We start from the raw sequence: 21,090 nt of genomic DNA on the forward strand, positions 1-21,090 counted from the left end.
TAAAAAGGAGGGGATGGGGTAGGCTCATAGATGATGGGTTAACCTGAAAAGGAGTAAGGAGTGACTCATGAGAAAGGAAGGAAGGTAAAGAGAATGTAGTCAGGAGATACCTAACATTTCAGAGGGAGGAGAAGGAACCTGAGGGAGTCCAGTTGTACCTGCTATGGTTGTACATTATTGTCCCCAGGACTCATCACAAAGGGCAAAAAGCATGTCTATCTTGCTGTATGTCATCCTTGTATCCAGAGTACCTGCCACAGCTCCTGGCTCATAGTAGAGGCTCAGTAAACATTCACTGAGTGAATGAATGAAGCAGAAAGAAAAGTATTCTGCACAGGATGACAGATCTGGGAGTGGTGTCTGGGACTTGTAGAGGGTGGGGAGATTTGATACAGGTTTTGGTCTGCAGAATGTGGAAATGTTTCACTGAAAGATGAATACCCAAATCTATACCAAAATCTATACTAAAGTACCATCTAAGGTGGACATAATTTCACTTTATCTTAGGAAAAATTAGTTTCCTAGCAATGTTTTGCAAGCTTTCTCATTAGACATGAAAATTTCGATCCCCCCATCCACCTGCCTCCCCCCAACCCCGCCCTGGCCCAGTGATGGCTTTTCAATGTGTCAACTTGGCTAGGCTGAACTACAGTCCTCACAGTTCCCTTTGACTGTGAGTCCAGGTGGATGGGCTGTAAGAGCTATTCTGTCCAGAGTGAAAGGATGAAGGGAAATGGAGTCACTTTGTTGTATACACACATCTTCCCTCAGTTATTCAAACACTGATTTAGATGCTGCTGTGAGGTTTCTTTGCAGACATGATTAAAGTCCTTAATAAATTCTCTTTAATCAAATGAGGGGTTATCCTACGTGCAACTGGCTTCATCAGTTGGAAAGCCTTTAGAAAAAGACTTAGGTAAGAAAACCCAAAAGATTCCACCAAAAACTGCTAGAACTGATTCATGAATCCAGCAACACTGCAGGATATGAAATCAATGCACAGAAATCGGTTGCATTCCTATATACCAACAATGAAGCAACAGAAAGAGAAATCAAGGAATCGATCCCATTTACAATTGCACCAAAACCCATAAAATACCTAGGAATACATCTAACCAAACAGGTGAAAAATCTATACACTGAAAACTATAGAAAGCTTATGAAAGAAATTGAAGACACACACACACACACAAAAGAAAAAGATTCCATGCTCTGGATAGGAAGAACAAATATCGTTAAAATGTCAATACTGCCCAAAGCAATCTACATTTTCAATGCAATCCCTATCAAAATAACACCAGCATTCTTCACAGAGCTAGAACAAACAATCCTAAAATTTGTATGGAACTAGAAAAGACCCCAAATAGCCAAAGTAATCTTGAAAAAGAAAACCAAAGCTAGAGGCATCACAATCCCAGACTTTAAGCTGTATTACAAAGCTGTAATCATCAAGACAGTATGGTACTGGCACAAGAACAGACACTCAGATCAATGGAACAGAATAGAGAACCAGAAATGGACCCACAAACATATGGCCAACTAATCTTTGACAAAGCAGGAAAGAATATCCAATGGAATAAAGACAGTCTCTTCAGCAAGTGGTGCTGGGAAAAGTGGGCAGCGACATGCAGAAGAATGAACCTGGACTACTTTCTTACACCATACACAAAAATAAGCTCAAAATGGATGAAAGACCTCAATGTAAGACAGGAAGCCATCAAAATCCTCAAGGAGAAAGCAGGCAAAAACCTCTTTGATCTTGGTCACAGCAACTTCTTACTCAACACGTCTCTGGAGACAAGGGAAACAAAAGCAAAAATGAACTACTGGGACCTCATCAAAATATAAAGCTTCTGCACAGTGAAGGAAACAATCAGCAAAACTAAAAGGCAACTGAAGGAATGGGAGAAGATATTTGCAAATGACATATCAGAGAAAGGCTTAGTATCCAAAATCTATAAAGAATTTATCAAACTCAACACTCAAAAAAACAATCCAGTGAAGAAATGGGGAAAAGATATGCATAGACACTTCTCCAAAGAAGACATCCAGATGGCCAACTGACACATGAAAAATGCTCTACATCACTCATCCTCAGGGAAATATAAATCAAAACCACGATGAGATACCACCTCACACCTATCAGAATGGCTAACATTATTAACAACTCAGGCAACAACAGATGTTGGCGAGGATGTGGAGAAAGAGGATCTCTTTTGCATTGTTGGTGGCAATGCAAGCTGGTGCAGCCACTCCAGAAAACAGTATGGAGGTTCCTCAAAAAATTAAAAATAGAACTACCCTACGATGCAGCAATTGCACTACTAGATATTTATCCAAGGGATACAGGCGTGCTGTTTCGAAGGGACACATGCATCCCCATGTTTATAGCAGCACTGTCAACAATAGCCAAAGTATGGAAAGAGCCCAATGTCCATCAATGGATGAATGGATAAAGAAGATGTGGTATATATACACAATGGAGTATTACTCGGCAATCAAAAAGAATGAAATCTTGCCATTTGCAACTACGTGGATGGAACTAGAGAGTATTATGCTAAGCGAAATTAGACAGTCAGAGAAAGACAAATATCATATGACTTCACTCATATGAGGGCTCTAAGACACAGAACAGATGAACACAAGGGAAGGGAAGCAAAAATAATATAAAAACAGGGAGGGGGATAAAAACATAAGGGACTCTTAAATATGGAGAACAAACAGAGGGTTACTGGAGGGGTTGTGGGAGGGGGGATGGGCTAAATGGGTAAGGGGCATTAAGGAATCTACCCCTGAAATCACTGTTGCACTATATGCTAACTAACTTGGATGTAAATTAAAAGAAGAAGAAAAAGAAGAAGAAGAAGAAGAAGAAGAAGAAGAAGCAGCAGCAGCAGCAGCAGCAGCAACAGAAGCAGCAGAAGCAGCAGAAGCAGCAGCAGCAGCAGCAGCAGAAGAAGAAGAAGAAGAAGAAGGTGGTGGCTTAGGTCTTCTCCAAACTGGTCTCCCAAGTAGTCGCCTACAACTGCTCTCCTTCCTTCTATATGGCACCATCCTGACTGCCTATCCTGACTGCTTAGCCTGCCCCTACAGCCGTGTAAGCCAGTTCTTGTAATAAGTCCACTAATATATACATATATATATCCTATTGGTTCCGGTCCTCTGGTTGAACTCTGACTCAGAATTTGGTACTATAAGTTGTTTACAGGAACAGGATCATAAAGACAGATATAGATTTCTCACAAGGAATTTGCTTATGCAATGGTGAGGGCTGACTAAGTAGGTTCAAAGTCTATAAAGAAGACCTGTTTTCCATTCAACCAAGCAGGGAGGATCACAAATGGGCAGGAATTCCACAGGCATGGGCGCAAGCTGTCGTCCATAGGTGGACTCTTCCCACCCTTGGGTGGTTTCTCTCTTTGGATCTAAGTCTTTTAGACCACCAGAACCTCAAGTCACAAGGATGGAAAACAAAAATTTTGCTAGTGGGTCAGTAGGGGTATTAGTGAGAGAAGTCACTATCCCTTCCTTGCCTTAATTCTTGGGCCCATGAATTGTGGCTATGGGAGAAACAGTAGCATATATTGGACACTGATCTAAAGCACATACCATATCCTTGGTGAGGGTGGGGAGGGCATTGCCCTATCCCTGCAAGGTGTTGCTATCTACCTAGCACTGTAACTGTTTTCAAAAGGTTATTCCACCATTCTACCCAGCCGGCTACTTCAAGATCATGGGGAACATGGTTAAACCAGTGAGCTCCATAAGTATAGGCCCATTGTCATGTTTTATCTGTTGCAAAATGAGTTCCTTAATCAGAAGTAATACTGTGTAGGGGTGCATGGTTGGCTCTGTCGGTTGCGCATCTGACTCTTGATTTTGGCTCAGCTCATGATCTTGCAGTTCATGAGATCAAGTCCCAAGTCTGGCTCTGTGCTGACAGTGCAGAATGAACCTTGAAAACAAGGATGAACCTTGAAAACATTAGGCTAAATAAAATCCAGACACAAAAGGGTATTTATAATATGAATATATGTGTATGAAATGTCCAGAATTGACAAGTCCAGAGACAGAGAGATTAGTGGCTGCCATGGCCTGGAAGGAGTGGGGGAGAGGGAGTGACTGCTAAAGGGTATGAAGTTTCTTGCTGGGATGATGAAAATATTCTGGAATTGCACAGAAGTGATGGCTACACAACCTGATGAATATACTAAGAAACCCCTCAATAGGATAAAGAGGGTGAATTTTACGGTATGTGAATTATATCTCAGTTAAAAACTGTATGAGGAAAAAAATGTAAATAACAGATTAGGGCCCAGCGGGGAAAAGGAAAAGAACAGTCATCAAGTAATGTGTATCACACACATAAGATGGAATACTATGCAGTCTTCTCAGATAATACCCATGTTACATAGGAGAGTTGTTGTTTTTTTAATTCTGTTTAATATTATCTTGGTAAGACAACAAAAGAATCTGTTGTTTATTTTATGCATAGGGAAATTTTCTAGAAAATACTATTATCATCTCCTGATGAAAAAAGAAAAGTAAGGGTGCCTGGGTGGCTCAGTCAGTTAAATGTCCAACTTCGGCTCAGGTCAGGATCTTGTGGTTTCTTGGTTTGAGCCCCACATCAGGATCTCCACTGTCAGCGCAGAGCCCACTTGGGATCCTGTCTCCCTTTCTCTCTGCCCCTCCCCTGCTCACGCATGCTGGCGCTTTTTTAATAAACAAAAAAAAAAAAAAAAGGAAAACTCTTGCTATGTTTAGTGTGAAATATTAACTATATTTCAGTTAAAAAATAAAAACCAGGATTACTGGGATTGGCCAGAAGATTACTGAATAATAACCCTAGTCACAATGGCTCATTTACTGAGCTTGTTCTATTCCCACACTGTGCCACAACTCTACAGGTGTAGATTATTTCTCAGATGTGGACACTGGGGGACAGAGAGACTGAGTACCTTGCTCAAGATCACAGATCTAGTGAGTGGTAAAGCCAGGATTTGAATGCAGGCAGTCTGGCTTAAGGCTTTTCCCTTCACCCACACTACTTCCTTGAGCAGTACTAATAAGTAATAATAGTCCCTAGTTCTCTGATGGGGATTTACAGTTAATAGGTCAGTGAGATAAAAGCCTCCACTGCTGAGATAATTGTTTGGGGAGAAATGGAAACATTTTTGGTCTAGGCAAGATCCAGCTAGGGTCTATGGGCAGGTGAACAGTGAGGGTGCGTATACAGCCCCAGCTGTGTCACAACTTGGACTCTGTTTGGCATCTGGGGAACCATATGATGGGCCCTGGGCCCGTGCGGTCTCTCACTATTGAGTGAGTATGGATGTGCCATTCTCCCCGGTACCCCAGGCTGTAGTTGGAGGGCTGCCTGGAGGTTAGATTGAGGATCCTTCAGTGCTTTCTACACCAAGCCATGAGCTGAGCTGTACCTGCAGGTAGGGAAGTCAGGGGCCTTAGCTGTGGGAATCTGAGGACATCAGAGTAGGGGGAAGGTTAAGGAAGCAGGTCATGTCAGGGGAGAGACAATCCAACCAGCAATGATGGCTGGATGCCTGCTATTTCTTACCTAATGGATCCTTCACTTGAATAACAGACTAAGTCTACGTGATAAAGCCTCAAAGAATAGAAGAATCCTCTCACCTCCTGCCGTCCTCACCCCCACCACCTCCCCTAGGTTCTCTGGTACTTTACTTGGAAACAACTCCAGTGAGCAGGAGTGAGAGACAGGGGTGTAGACCAGGGAGGGAGCATGGCCAACATAAGGATGCATAACGGAGCAGGCCATAATTAAGAGCCTTATACCCGGAGCTCAATCCCACTGCGACTTCTGAGGAATGTCATAAAAGATACCTGAGCACTATCCACCACGATTCAAAAAGAAAAGCACCTATCAACTGGCTTCCATCTCCAGTGGTTAAGTGTGACCCCTTGAATATTAACCTTTCTACATTCCATGGTTGTGCACATGCTCAGTGCCCTGTGGATTTCCCTAGTGTATGGAACAGAAGGCTGTGGAACAGACCCAAAGCAGGTTGCACCTGCATGAAATGGATCAATGCTCATAAACGATGGAATCATCATTGTAGAAGTGGCTGCAGGAAAAGGAGGGGGCCAGAGGATCTGAAGTAGTACGTAAGCCATATCTGATATAGCAAAACCTTGTGCTTTTCTAAAGCTCATGGAAAAAACATATGCAGCAGGGTGCCTGGGTGAATGAATCAGTAGAGTATCCAACTCTCTTTGATTTTGGCTCAGGTCATGATCCCAGGGTCATGGGATTGAACCCCACATCAAGACCTGTGCTGAGCATGGAGTCTGCTTAAGATTGCCTCTCTCTCTCTCTCCCCCCCTCTACCCCCCTCTCGCTTGTACTAATAAAAATTGAAAAAAAGGAAAGAAAAAAGAAAAGCACAGGCATCTCCAACATATGGACAGTAAAAATTCACTCACGAATGAAGGGATTGATTGGATCTTAGGTTGAGGATAAAAGGGAGAAGAGGGAAAGAAGCTGGTTAGCCAAGACAGGGAGACAGGCAGGGACACTAGGAAGGACAAAGAAATGTAAGCTACCACGGACTTGCGGAATGAACCAGCCGTGAGCCTGGTACTGCCACAAACCAGATGCCACCCCAGGGGGATGTGATCTGGAGCACAGTGCTCTTTGAGGGACTGAGTGCTACGGGGCTTGGTAGGGATATGGAGACATTCTTAGCAACGGGGTTGGATCTGCTACATTCCACCTCATATTTTGGTTAAGATAACTTATTTTTGTTTTCCTACAACAAAAGTAGTTTGTTAGAGGTTGGAGTAAAATTAAGGTGATACAATGACCATTATGGTTAGGGGATCCAAGGAATATATGAGCCACAAGGTCCCCACAGGAGACAGGTTTGAAGGACAAGGAGAAGCAAGTTTTTGTTGGTTAGGATTTGCCTCCAAACATCAAAACCGAATTCTGGTAAACCTGGCCACACTGCCTCATCTTCTTCTCCTCTAACTTCAAACTCCAATTCCAGTCTCCAAGATTAAAAAGGCCATTCCAATCGGCACCCACCAACACTGGAGGAGGAACCAGAGAGCCTGAGCTTGTGTTTGACACATTTGGAGGCAAGTTTCCAGGCATACTTCAGAGAAGGCTCTTTCTCCAAAATTATTTAAGCCTAAACAAACTGAGAATGCAACAAGTTGTGAGACTGGCTCTACCTCACTTCCTCTAATTAGGGTAAGGCTAACTGGCTGTAACAAAAACACAGAAGCTTAAGGAATACAAAAATTCACGTTTCCCTTAATGTGGCAAGTAATCCAGCTGCCAGGGGCCTTGGATCCATACTGTCCTTCAGATTCCTTCTAAGTTGCTACCAGACTTCAGACTGAGCCTTGCTACTCAAAGGGTGATTCAAGGAAGCATCACCTGGGATCCCCTTAGAAATGCAAAATCTCAGGGGTGCCTGGGTGGCTCAGTCGGTTGAGCATCTGACTTCAGGTCAGGTCACGATCTGTGAGATCAGGTCTCGCGGGCCTGTGAGTTCGAGCCCCACATCGGACTCTGTGCTGACAGCTCGGAGCCTGGAGCCTGCTTCGGATTCTGTGTCTCCCTCTCTCTCTGCCCCTCCCCAACTTATGCTCTGTCTCTGTAAAAAATAAATAAACATTAAAAAATTTTTTTAAAAAATGCAAAATCTCAGGCCCCACCTCAGATCTACTGTGGCAGCCAGGGCCAGTTACTTAACGTAATGGGTCCCAATGCAAAATAAAAATGTGTTCAGAAATTATTAAAAATTCCAAGATGATGAAAGCAGGGCATTCAAGCAGGCCCAGGGCCCTGGCTAAGTATGGGGCTCTGCAGAACTACACAGGCCTCATGCTATAAAGACAGGCGGTTTATTAGGAAAAGCTACAGGGGGATCAAGACCACCGACACGATGTCACTAAACTCAGGCTCTGCCTACCGGTAACAGTGCCGCATCACTAGCGGGAACCATCACCTTGAATATTCACACTGACTCAGAGTCGCCCAGCTGGAATAATGTATTACTTGGGCAAGATGGGAAAACATTCTCTGTTTAGGACACAGTGGTGCCAGGTAGTACTTCTCTGAGCCCTCTGGAAAGAATTATCAAGTGGAAATTTTCCCAGCCTTCTGTGGTTTGTATCTGATCCATTAGACCAGGGCTAACTGGAAACTCCAGACTCCCCATCTCACACAGCAGCATGTGTTGTAATTCTGTAGTGTTATTCGGGAAGTTTAGTGGTATGCAGGTTTCTTCTAAATGAAAGGGTAGGGAAAGCTCTGAACCCACTCTAAAGTTACTGCTTCCTGGCAGGAGGAGAGATTTCAGCCCCTTGTTCTGCCACAAAAATGGTTAAGATGGTAAAGTTTAAGTTACCTGTATGTTATCACATTTTAAAACAACCAAACTTGACATACAGAACTTGGAAGGCACAGAACCCTGGTGGGTTTCAGCAGGTGGGGACTGGAGCAAAGGACAAGTCAAGGTTAAGCAGAGGCACAACCAGAGGTCCAAGTGCAGAGCGTATCCAAGAAACAGAGAACCCAGGATGAAGGACAAACTCTGGAGCCGAGAAACGGAGTTTGGAAACAAGTCACGGAGGGCCTTCAATGACAGGCTCAAGGATTTGGGTTTTATTTTGAAAGCAGAGGGCAGTCTGAAAGTTTCTGATTGGGAAGAGGCATGATTAAGGCTGTCTCGAGAGGATAAGGATTCTGACAGTGGATGTCTAATTAACTTCCCATGGGACCAAGACAGGGGTTCATCTATAAGCCAGGATAAATAACTCTGTATCTAAATCTAGGAACAATATGGGGGTGGGAGGTCAACTGAGGATTAAATTAGACCCTAGATGTACAGACTCCAGGTCTGGGCCAGGATCCCTGAAATCAGTTATCTTTCACGTGCTCCTGTGGTGACTCTGACATATAGCAAGTTTGTCAATCACCTCACTTGGGTGATACCTAGGTGCTTACACTTTGAGGAGCTGAGACTGAGTGGCGGCAGTGGGGAAGGCAAGACTTTAGACGTGAAGAAAGAAAGGTCACTAAGACTGCTCCAAGCGTTCAGGCAAGCAAGGAGTAACGAGAATGTGGATGGGCAGCAACGGAGACTGGAGAAAAAAACGACCTCTGGAGAACACCACCAACACAGTATTGAGAGGATTTATCTGGTGACTGGAAGTGAGGGTTGAGGAGCGGGAGAGGCAAGGATGACTACAAGGTTTTGAGCCTTGGGCAGAACGGGGACAGATTTAACACATACAAGGAAATTACTAACTTCAATTTTGGTCTTCTCACTCTCTCAGATTCATACAAACCAGTTTACATGGGTCTGATCACTACAGGGTAAAAGCAGTAAAAGGATATTCCATACCTTTCAAATGACAGCTAATATTTATTACCCGTGCACTGGTCACAAGCACTACTGCCCTGCACTCCAGTCTCATGTGTCACTAACAGCTGGCTCTAACCTATGCGCCAGGCACTGTGTTCTGTGCTTCACATTTATGACCTCAGTTAATTCTCAAACTATCCTGAGTGACTGCTACTACTGTCCCCATAATATAGATGAGAAAACTGAAACTCAGAAAAACAAAGTAACTCTCCCAAGGTCACTTAGAAAGACACACAGCAACATTCAAAGCTAGACAGTGTGCCTCAGAACCCAAGCTCCCAGCCACTATGCGAATCTGTGGCCCTGTTAAAACTGAGGCAACCATGAATCACTGTCCAGCCATCTTCAGGGAAGTCAAAGATACAAGCTGTATTTGAAAACACTGCCTAATAGCCAACTAGACTGATGAAATTTAAATGTTTAACTGAAGGGGACTTTTGTTGTTGTTGCTTGGTTTACTTTGGAAGCTAAATTCGGATGATGCGATTATGTTTTTTAGTGCTATAAATTTCTCTGTACCCTTTTGGCAAATGAGGATTGCTGTAATATGCCCTAGAATAATCTGTTAGGAAATGACTGCACAACTGTGCCAGTTCAGGCTGTCTCCTGAGATTTCTTCTGTTCTCTTGTGGACAGTATGTCATTATGTAATGACAAAAGCTGAGAGACAGTGAAGGGAGGGTTCTTGCTCTTTACCTTAGTACAGACTCACATTCAACATAATCCAATACAGCCAAAATCCAGCTAATGCTAGTGGGAAGGTATGATATTGTGACTTATAGTAAGAAATACATATTTGGTCTTCCTCCCTTTTCTGGCACAGAGCTCCTAAAGCCCTTAGAATTTCCCAAGTGATGAGTGCCATAGAGGTGTCTTGTACTTTCAGTCTCATCCCCCAAGCCCCACCCCTGACCTCAGGAAGGGAAAGGGACTGGACATTGAGTTCAATAGCTAACAACAAATGATTTAATTAATCACGCCCCTGTAATGAAGGTATAAAAAAAACGCAGAGAACTTGATTCAGAGAGCTTCTAGATTGGGAACACATTAAGATCTGGAGAAGGTGGCGCTTAGAGCAGACATGGAAGCTCCTTATGCTTTTCCCCGTACCCTGCCCTACATGTGTCTTCTATCTGGCCGTTCCTACATTACATCCTTTTATAAGAAGTTGGCAATCTAGTAAACAAAATGTTTCTTCTTGGTCAGAAGTATAGTTAACAACCTGGACTTGGAATTAGTGTCTAAGTGGAGGAGAGTTTTTTGGGACTGAGCCCTTTACCTGTGGGATCTGATGCTGCCTTTGGGTCAATAGTGTCAGAATTGGGTTGCATTGTAGGACACCCAACTGGTGTCAGGAAATTGTTTGGTAAGGGGAACCACCACACACACACACACACACACACACACACACACACACACACACACTCCACCCCCACCCCCACTGTAGACCACAATTATTAGGTTTTCCAAGCTTCCCAAAACTCTAAGAAACTTTGTGAAGCCTCCTTTCTCTGATAATGTCTTCAACCCATCTGGTTACATGATATCTGAATATCATATGGAAGCATGACAGCAATTTCTGTCTATAGTTCTTTGGCTGTGTTCTGAATGAAAAAAAGAAGCGAATCATTCAAAGTATCCAACACTTTTCTTACTCCACGTTGAGCTTACTCCAACACCTTCCTGCAAATTGCTCACAATAAACCTCATGTCCGTATTCTATTCAAATAAAAACTTAACCAGATTTTACATGTATCATTAATGTAACATGCTATGCAAACATACAGGAGCTTGATGGAGGCATTCTAGTGCATGGCTTCAATGACACAAGTGCTCGCTGCAGTCTTTGTTAGTACTTAAGCTTTCCTTTATTATGGCTTTAAAAAAAATAATTTTTAAAGGTGCATGATTCCTTTGGACCACTGTTTAGGAAAGATTAGAGATAAAACATTTCTGGTAATAAATTAGTCATTTGTATATATGTTCAGATTAGAAAATGTCAAATATTGGAGAAAAATATTTTTTAAATTAGCTCAATTTAAATATGGGGCCATTTCATGTAAATATCTAATCTGAATCTTCAGTGTTTCGTGTAATTTTATGTGTTAATTCCGTTATGCCCAGTCTTATGTCAATAAATTTCTCAACTATCCTAGGTAAGATATAAAAAAAATTCAACTCCTGCCAATGACTTTATCTGTCTTCATTATAAGCAGGATGAGAAACTTCTGCTCCTACATGAAGAGTCACAATAGGAAAATAATTCCCCCAATTCACTAGCAAGGGGAAAATAATACTGTAATTCAGCTGTGAACTTTCACATTCTGACTCCAGGACACTTCGATTCAGCAAACAAGGACTGATTCCTTTCAAAATTCAACCCTGGTTGACAAACACTGAGTTCACAGAGCCACAGATACAGAAGTTATGGACACTGACAAAAGTACTCCCAGGAAGGTGGCAGGGTTTTGAGGCGGTACCTTTCCTTCCACAGCAAATGTGTTCAGGAGGCTCAGGAGCATGACTCAGTTTTTCTCAAAATATTATGACATTGTGATGAATCTTCTTCCACTAGGCCTGCTGAGACCAGAGAAACCGATCACATTTTTCAAGCATGCTTTGTATCAAGGCTCTGAAATCCCAAAGAAAAGAAACAAGCACATTTAGTTTTCATTGTTCTATTTACAAAAAAAATTTTTTTGAACCCACAAAGAATTAAAGGATTCAAAAAGTTGACGGATTCTGTGCATCAAAAGACACAATCAACACAGTGAAAAGGCATCCTATCCAATAGGGGAAAATATCACAAATCATATATCTGATAAAGGGTTAATATCCAGAATATATAAAAATTCAGACAATAACAAAAAAACGTGATTTAAAAACAGGCAAAAAGACTTGAATAGAAATGTCTCCAAAGACGATATACAACAGCCAACAAGCATATGAAAAGATGTTCAACATCATTAATCACTAAGAAAATGCAAATAAAAACCAAAATACTTCTCAGCTCATGCCCATTAGGATGGTTACTATCAAAAAATAATAGTAATAACATAACTACTGTTGGTGAGAATATGGAGAAAATGGAGCCCTTGTGTATCATTGGTGGGAATGTTAAATGGTGTAGCCCCTATGGAGAACAGTAGGCAGTTTCTAAAAAAAATTAAAACTAGAATCCCATATGATCTAGCAATTCCACTTCTGGGTATACACCCAAAAGAATTGAAAGCAGGGTCTCAAAGAGACTACTGTAGTCAAAATTATAGAGACAGAAAATAGATTGGTGGTTACGAGAAGCTGCATGGAGGGGGTCACGAGGAGTTGTTGTTTAATGGGTAAAGTTTAAGGTTTTCAAGATGATATGAACATAATTAACACTACTGAACCAAACTTAAAAATGGTTAAGATGGTGAATTTTATTTTATCTGTATTTTACCAAAATTAAAACAAAAGCAAAAAAAGCCCTGAGACAACTTGATATTTGGTACTAATAACTGTCTTCAAGAACTGAGTACACAACAGATTTGGGTATTCACATGAACTTACAGAGTGTCTTGGTCACAAGTATGAGACACAATAATTACTTTTAGCCTCTTCCCTCAATCACCTTAATTAGCAGAGGCGTCTCACTCCCCTCATCTGTTAGTGAGGGGCTGGGACTGAATGATCTCTACAGCCCCACCCCCTTCTGAAAATCTCTGAGCTTCCACATTCCCCAAGCACCTGTGGAGACGGCATGACAAGGGCATGACAGGTTATTACCTCTGTCTTTTCTCTGCAATCCTTAGGATATCGCAGGTTCTAGTAAACCTCTGTGACAGCTCAAGGGTCAAACCACATTCCTGTAGCAATGACCAGGCCTGATCTGGGCCCATGGCCTTAGCTAACAGAAGTGCCACATTTTCCACATTGATGGGGGAAGGCCCATCACTGAAGTTCCCATTCTGTGACTTCTGGGGGGCTGGCTTTGTACTCTCGTTCTGTACGAGATGTAGGAGAAGCTTCCATTCCTCCACAGTCTCTGGGATCCAACCTACACAAACACACAGAAACATACAATTTTGGCTCTAATGGCTCTTAATGCTCTGCCTGCATATAGGAGACAGTCAGAACCATTGTGAAAACATTTAAAACCAAAACATAAGAACATAATATCATCCTAACACAAAATTGTTTTCTGAACATTTGTTGAATAAGTAATTCATGATAAGGAGAGGTCACAACATTAGCTTCAAAATTCTTCATTTCGCTCACTTAGGACTCCTTGGGTACAGTCTAGGCTAGGCACATGATGTGCAGTGTGAGACCACCCAGACATGATGACCCCTACACTCTTCTGGAGCTCAGTCTAGTAAAGGAGGTAAACACAGACCTAAATCTATACTTATAAACTGGGCTAAGTGCATTAAAGGAAAAGGTCAGGGAACCATCAGAGAGAATGGCATGCTTAGGGGGAATCTGAGAAGGGCTCTGTGAGGACGGGATAGATGAGCAAATAGCTGAAAGACCGGGCAAGCTCAGAGATGCACATGCCTGTGCCTCACATACGGATAAGTGTGAGGTCGCAGGGTGTCGGGAATGGAGAGTGAAGGAGCCTGCATTTCTGACAAAGGAAACATGGAAGGCAACTTGACACAGAACAGAACGGGAATTCAAGGAACTCAAAGAATGGCCTACAGTGCACAAAGGCCTGGATTTTATTCTGATTTCCATGTAGCATGTTTCAAGGAAGGGAGCCACGTCATCCAATTTTTGTTTTTAAGAACCCTTCTGGCTGCTCCAGGGAAAATGGATTAAAGGTGGGAGAGAATGGAAACCAGATGACTATTCTGAGGTGACTGCAGCCATCTAGGCGAGTAGCTAGGACCAGGGAGCTGGTGGTGGAGCAAAAATATGTAGACAGATATGAGATACACATCCGGCAATAAAACTAACAACGCCTTGAAGAGCAATTAATATGAGTTATGGGGAAAAGAGAAGTGTCAAGAAAAGACCCCCATTTAACACACCAAGGGTAAGAACAGCTATTATTTTATTAACAAAATGGGCAGAAAGGATTTTAAGTAGGATTTACTTTGTTTATGCTTCTTGAATTTTCAGTTTTTATCTATAACAAACATTGTATCATGACTTTAAAAATGTAAACCACGTATATCTTAACTATTCTGTTAAGATATTATCTTAACTATTCTGTTAAGATATTATCTTAACTATTATCTGTTAACTATATCATCTTAACTATTCTGTTATTTTTCAGAAGGATATGTATGTTTATAGTTTTAGTCCTGCAGAATCACCTGGCCCTCCTCTTCGTTTCTTTTTTAAAAAAATTGTTTTTAAGCTTTATTTATTTTTGAAAGAGAGAGAGAGAGAGAGAGAGAGAGAGAGAGAGAGAGAGAGAGAGGGGAGGAGCAGAGAGAGGGAGACACAGAATCTGAAGCAGGCTCCAGGCTCTGAGCTGTCAGCAAAGAGCCCAATGCGGGGCTTGAACTCACAAACCGCGAGATCATGACCTCAGCCGAAGTCGGATGCCCAACCAACTGAGCCACCCAGGCGCCCCCCTCCTCTTCATTTCTGAAACAAAGATGATAATTATTTTTGCAATAGTTGGGACATCTGAAGCTAACTAACACTTTCCAGTGAACTGGCTTTTTTGCTCTGTTCTAACTTTCCCTCTCCCACACCAATAGAGCTGCAAAAGGCTATAGGTCACACTGCTGAATGAAGGACCCTGATGTCATGCAGTTGGCATCTTTGCACTGAGAGGAATAAAGCAACATGAGAAAATAGACCAAGATGGACTTTCAGACCTCAGATATCAGTGTGTTAAAGCCCTGGCCTTCTGTCATTTTATCTGTGTTGCATTGATAAAAATTTAAAAACAATTTTTAAGCATTTAAATACTTGGGAAAGCTGGCTGCCACTCCACTTTAAGTTCATTTTAATGATACTGAACTGTTGGCTGTGTAAAAGGCAACATGGTGCAGAGACAAGATTCTGAGCACAAACTTTAAAGACAGTCAGTGAGGGGTGCCTGGGCGGCTCAGTCAGTTAAGCATCTGACTTCGGCTCAGGTCGTGATCTCACAGTCCGTGAGTTCAAGCCCCGCATCGGGCTCTGTGCTGACAGCTCAGAGCCTGGAGCTTGCTTCCGATTCTGTGTCTCCCTGTCTCTCTGCCCCTCCCCCGTTCATGCTCTGTCTCTGTCTCAAAAATAAATAAACATTAAAAAAAAAAAAAATTAAATACAGTCAGTGAGACCTGGGTCTGAACACCTGCTCCACCAGTTGTATGGCTTTGGGGAAACTAACTGTCCTTCCCCCAGACCTCAATTATAACTTCTGTAAAACAGAAATAACAGTAAATATCCCAAAGGTTTGTTATTTATTTTATTTTATTTATTTATTTATTTATTTATTTATAATTTTTTTTTTTTCAACATTTATTTATTTTGGGACAGAGAGAGACAGAGCATGAACGGGGGAGGGGCAGAGAGAGAGAGAGACACAGAATCGGAAACAGGCTCCAGGCTCTGAGCCATCAGCCCAGAGCCCGATGCGGGGCTCGAACTCCCAGACTGCGAGATCATGACCTGGCTGAAGTCGGACGCTTAACCGACTGCGCCACCCAGGCGCCCCAGGTTTGTTATTTAAACAGCAGATGGAAAAGTGTCTAGTGTAGTGACTAACACATAGTAGGCACTTGTTAATAGAAAAATTGCCTATAGTTTATTCTAATTATGATTTTATAATATACTAAGTGGTACTGATAAAAACCAAAACAAAACAATGGGCACCTGGGTGGCTCAGTTGCTTAGGTGTCCAACTCTTGATTTTGGCTCAGGTCACAGTCTCATGGTTCATGAGATCAAGCCCTGAGATGTGCTCTGCACTGAGAGTGCAGAGCCTGCTTGGGATTCTCTCTCTTTCTCTGCCCTCCCCAGCTCATGCTCTCTCTCTTAATAAATTAAACAAATAAAAAATAAGTAAATAAATAAATAAATAACAAAGCAAAACAAAACAAACCTCCACAAATTTGACAGCTAACCAGGATTACATACAGGATCACTGAAATGTTCAACCAAGTATCCTTACTGAAAATTCTGCAGTGGCTTCTAATATACTACAACCAAAAGTAACCAACTGGGACTTACATACCATTGTCCCCTTCCATCAGGCTCATATCGTTAAGACACACAATGTTGGTGAAGGCCTCTCTTCTTCTCTCCAGCTCCAAACAAAGAGTAAGATACCCAGGCCAGAAACTTTAAAGAAACAAAAATTGAAGAAAGGAATAAAAACAGTGAATTTATCTGGAGCTGTGCTGTCCAATAAAGTAGACATTAGCCTTAAATTTAAATTAAATAAAAAGCCAGTTCTTCAGTGGACTAATCTATATTTCAAGTTTTCAAGCGGCTAATGGCTACCATATTGGACAATGTGGTAGCATTATTCTATTATCTAACAGATAATAGAAATAATTAGAAATAACTAGATAATATTCCTATTATCTAATAGACAATTCTATTAGACAGCCTCGATCTAGAGTGTGTACGAAAAAAAGAATAAAAGCTAGAGATAAATACTGATATTTGAGGCCAAGCACTAGTTATGAGATGTGTAAGCTTATATATACTTTATAAACTTTCAGATTTCTTCCCCAAATATGCAAACTATGTAAGTTCTCCTTGACTCTTCCCCCTCTTTTATTTGCTATACCCATGGTTTATAAGTCCCACTGTATTTTCCCTCAGAATGTCCCTTGGATGTGCTCCTTCTGCTGCCATACTCATCACCAATTCAGTCATACCTGAATTACTATGACAGCTTCCTAGCTGGCCCTCCTATCTCCAACACCAGAGATGATTTTTCAGAAAGCTCCATTTTTATCATGTCATTTCTGTACCAATAAATTCTTCTGAGGAGCTTTCAAGGTCCTACATGATCTCATCACCTACCACACCTGGATAGTTTTATCCCTTATTATCAATAAACAAATATGTATCAAGTACCTATCACTGTATGAATTAGGAATTACAAAGAAAAAGAAAGACATAGGTCCCCATCTCCAAAAGATTATAATCCAGGTAGAGCCATAAGATAACACTGCCAGGCAATAAATAACTAATATGCGGTATGGATAAAAAGCAATGGTCAGTTTCTCATGCCCTTGTTCTTGCTGTTTCTCTCACCTGACCCACCCTCTTCTTGGGCTCCTTTATCAATACAAATCCTGTCCAGCCTTCAGGGCTTCACCTCCAAAGTCTCCTCCCTCCTCCCTAAGTCCTTCACCAACAATTCTATTGAGCACATTCTAATCTCTCCCTTCTCAGGAACCCTGTATCAACTGTAACTCTTAGCACATAGTCTGGTGCTTAATTGAATACCATCCAAGTGCCTGAGAATTGGAGTTAGCTACCAAGGACCAGGGGGAGAGAGGAATTAGCAAAGGCCAATGTCTTCTACACAAAAGAAAAATATGTATAAAATTTTAAAAGAAAAAGACATCTACTTTACTATCACTTAAAATAAAAGTCACTTCTCTGTAGTAAAGAGAAATCCCAAATGATAAAGCATATCAATTCAGGTCCTTCACTATAAAGTTATGAACTAAGAAGTTAATCTTTAGCTTCTAAAACAATTCTCACTTACCCATGAGACCTACAGATGTCAGCCATTTTCTCTTTGGTTGTAAAATCTGCAGGTAGTTTAATGAGATGGAGCAGCAGCTGATTGTAACCCCAGGAAAGCAAGTGTGAATGGGGCCTGTGAAATGAACAACTCTCAGTGAATTAGACAAGAAACACTTTTTACAAAATGCTTATGCACCATCTAATAGATAAGTATAGAGTTTAATTATATTTGTCACATAATTAACATATTGTCACTTATTTTTCCCATTGTTATTATATTTTTATATTATAATATCCATTATATCAATTATTATTATATTTTTCAAACATTTTTACTTGGCTTTTAAAAAATTAAAAATAGCTATTTTTCCTATAACAAATACCTGTTTATTTTTTAAAATTAGACATTTTAGGTAATAAAAAGCAAAAGAAAGAAGCCTATAATTCTCACTCATAGACAGTCACTGTATCTCCTTCTAGACCTTTTGTCTAGGCATATATGATAGGCATATGGCGGGGCGGGGGGGCTTTTAAAAAGCTTCTCTTAGAGGTAAACACAAGAGACATTTCTAATACATTACATGTATCAGTATGTATTTCTTATGGATTTTTTTTAGTCCCAAATCAAGCTATGTCTAGAAATTTCCAGGAAGAAAACATACAATTTCCTCCCTCTAATACAGGTTTAACCATCAAGGACTCTTAATGGGGATACATGAAAGAGCTTAATTATCTGAAATCATGTACAAAATTGTGCAGGGATGTGCATTTTTCTGAGACGAATCATCGGAGATCTGTAACTCAAAAAATGTTCAGAACCATAAGAAGTACACTCAGTTTCCTTACTATGACTTGGGTCAGTCTCTTCCATAGCTATTCTTGAAGTAAGCCCAGAATGCTATGAATGAATAAAGCAGTTTCATTCTAGGAGAACATCGGAGATGGAAGGAGAACTTTTATACCTGGGGTTTCCTTCATCATCCATAGTGCTTGTGCTTGGGGGAGCATCGTGGCTCACTGCTAAAAGCAGCCAATCCAATCTTAAAGATTCTGGTTGTAGAAGGGACTCAAGGAAGGATGGCCTAAAAGAAAGTTGGGGAGAAAAATCACCAATCTTCATGCTGAGAAAGGAAACATAAAATGTAGGAATGTGAAGAAAATGTTATTAGGGGACCAAAATAGTAGATGAAATGACTTGAAAACCCTCTGCTACAAAATGTCTAGAAATGCTGGTGAAGATCTAATAGCCTATTAAATGAACAGTTGAGCTCAAGATAATAAGGAAAATACCAAAAGGCCTAAAACAAAAAGAGAAATGAAAGCCAGTAGGGCAAATGTAAATCAATGAGATGAAGAAAGGGTGGGGGGCGGGGGGGGGGGGGGCAGGTGTTGAAACCAAGGGCCATGTGGAAATAGGAAATGAGACCTCAGTCTAAAAAAGAGATGAGATCTGGGACTGAGACCCACAAAAAGCTGGGATATTATCAACAAAGAGGTGGCAATAAATCCACTCACCAGCAGAGACAACAAGGAAGCTTATTTGCCTTAGTGTAGGACGTGAAGCAGGGGTTTAATTTTACATTGATCATCATTGATCATCACTGATTCACTGAGAATCCCTGAGACAGAGTGAAGAGAAGTACACGAACTATGTGCACATTTATGGTATGTGTTGTGGACTGTGAAAGAACGGTACATGACTGCCAAAATCATCCTTTCCATAACAGGTGTGTCAATTGTGTGGCAGGTGGCAGTAAGAACATAACAACAGCTTATACAAGGGAAACAATGCCTTATCAAAAGAAAAGAGAGTCTGCAAATATTCTCGCCTTCTCACCGTTGATCTTCAGGCCTTGATTTCACCAGACTGTCTAAGTAGGCCAAAAACTGAGCAGGATGATGGTGACAAAGTTGCATGACATCCGAAGGCAAAATAGATGGGTAAAACCTAATTAAGGACCGAAGAGCAGATTCTCCAAATGTTTCATACAATCTGCATTTAAAAACAAAACCAGTTAGTCTCCAACTTCAATGAGATGATGTAACTTGGTTACATTATCTAAGCATTTATTAGAAATAAAAATGACAATCGGGGTGCCTGGATGGCTCAGGTGGTTAAGCTTCCAACTTTGGATCAGGTCATGATCTCATGGTGAGTTCCAGACCCGAGTCAGGTTCTGTGCTGACAACTGAGAGCCTGGACCCTGCTTCAGATTCTATGTCTCCCTCACTCTCTGCCCCTCCCCTGCTTGCGTGCTCTCTCTCTCTGTCTCTCAAAAAGAAAAAACAATTTTTTCAAAAAGAAAAAAAAATGACAAGGAGCTTCCCACCATACAACTGAGTAAAACTTTAGAGATTAAGACCAAAACCAAAACAAAACACCATGACTTTAGTTCATATAAATGGCAGAGGACAACTTACCTGGTGGCATAAGCAATCAACAAAGGACTGTCAAAGGGGACTGAGTCATTCACTAACTTTAATCTTGTTGGTAGGTCTCCTTCCTTTATCTCCATATACGCAGGACTGGAACTTGCCATTTCTGAAAGATAAAGCACACCCTTTTCCTTTCATCTTGTAGCTGTAAATACTCAGTTCATGAACACATTCATTCAACAGTCATTAGTTATGGACCTACTGGGTGCATGGCACAATGGTTAAGCACTGGAGGACAAACAAAAAAAGGACAGGACACAATTTCTACTTTTAAGGACTCTCTACTTTTGGGACCTTAAAATCAACTCTACTTTTAAGGACCTTAAAATCAACCTAGATTACCACATGGGAGTGAGTTTCCCAAGGACTTGGAACGTGTCCTGGATATTATATGAGCAAGAAATAAACTTCTACATCTGAGTTATTGTGACACATTTATTCCAACAGTTTAGACTACTCAATTATTAAAATCTCTCTGTGCCTCACTCTTTTCACCTGTTAAATGGAGTAACACCTTCCACTCTGAAAATAATTCTAAGATAGGAAATGAAACCTCCTTAAAGTGTTTAGCACAATATGTGACACACAGTAAGTACTCAAA

The 21,090-nt window shown here is 41.2% G+C and overlaps 1 protein-coding gene across 5 annotated transcripts in view; it reads right to left on the reverse strand.

Moving 5' to 3' along the window:
* The window catches only part of HPS5 (HPS5 biogenesis of lysosomal organelles complex 2 subunit 2), a 68,118-nt gene that overhangs the window by 16,685 nt on the left and 30,343 nt on the right, over positions 1–21,090 (reverse strand). For 3 of the 5 annotated variants that reach the window (XM_047876710.1, XM_047876711.1, XM_047876712.1), the window contains exons 17-23: positions 20,475–20,595; positions 19,891–20,046; positions 19,016–19,135; positions 18,073–18,186; positions 16,579–16,685; positions 13,185–13,455; positions 10,372–12,051 (exon numbers count right to left, since the gene is read on the reverse strand). In XM_047876710.1, the coding sequence (XP_047732666.1) occupies positions 11,991–12,051; positions 13,185–13,455; positions 16,579–16,685; positions 18,073–18,186; positions 19,016–19,135; positions 19,891–20,046; positions 20,475–20,595 (950 nt within the window). In that variant the 3' untranslated portion in view covers positions 10,372–11,990. Of the gene's footprint in view, positions 1–10,371; positions 12,052–13,184; positions 13,456–16,578; positions 16,686–18,072; positions 18,187–19,015; positions 19,136–19,890; positions 20,047–20,474; positions 20,596–21,090 lie in introns of those variants that run through there. The other 2 variants (XR_007156098.1, XR_007156097.1) reach the window with 1 other exon arrangement.

Source organism: Prionailurus viverrinus, chromosome D1 (assembly GCF_022837055.1).
Source record: "Prionailurus viverrinus isolate Anna chromosome D1, UM_Priviv_1.0, whole genome shotgun sequence".
Classification (NCBI taxonomy): Eukaryota; Metazoa; Chordata; class Mammalia; order Carnivora; family Felidae; genus Prionailurus; species Prionailurus viverrinus.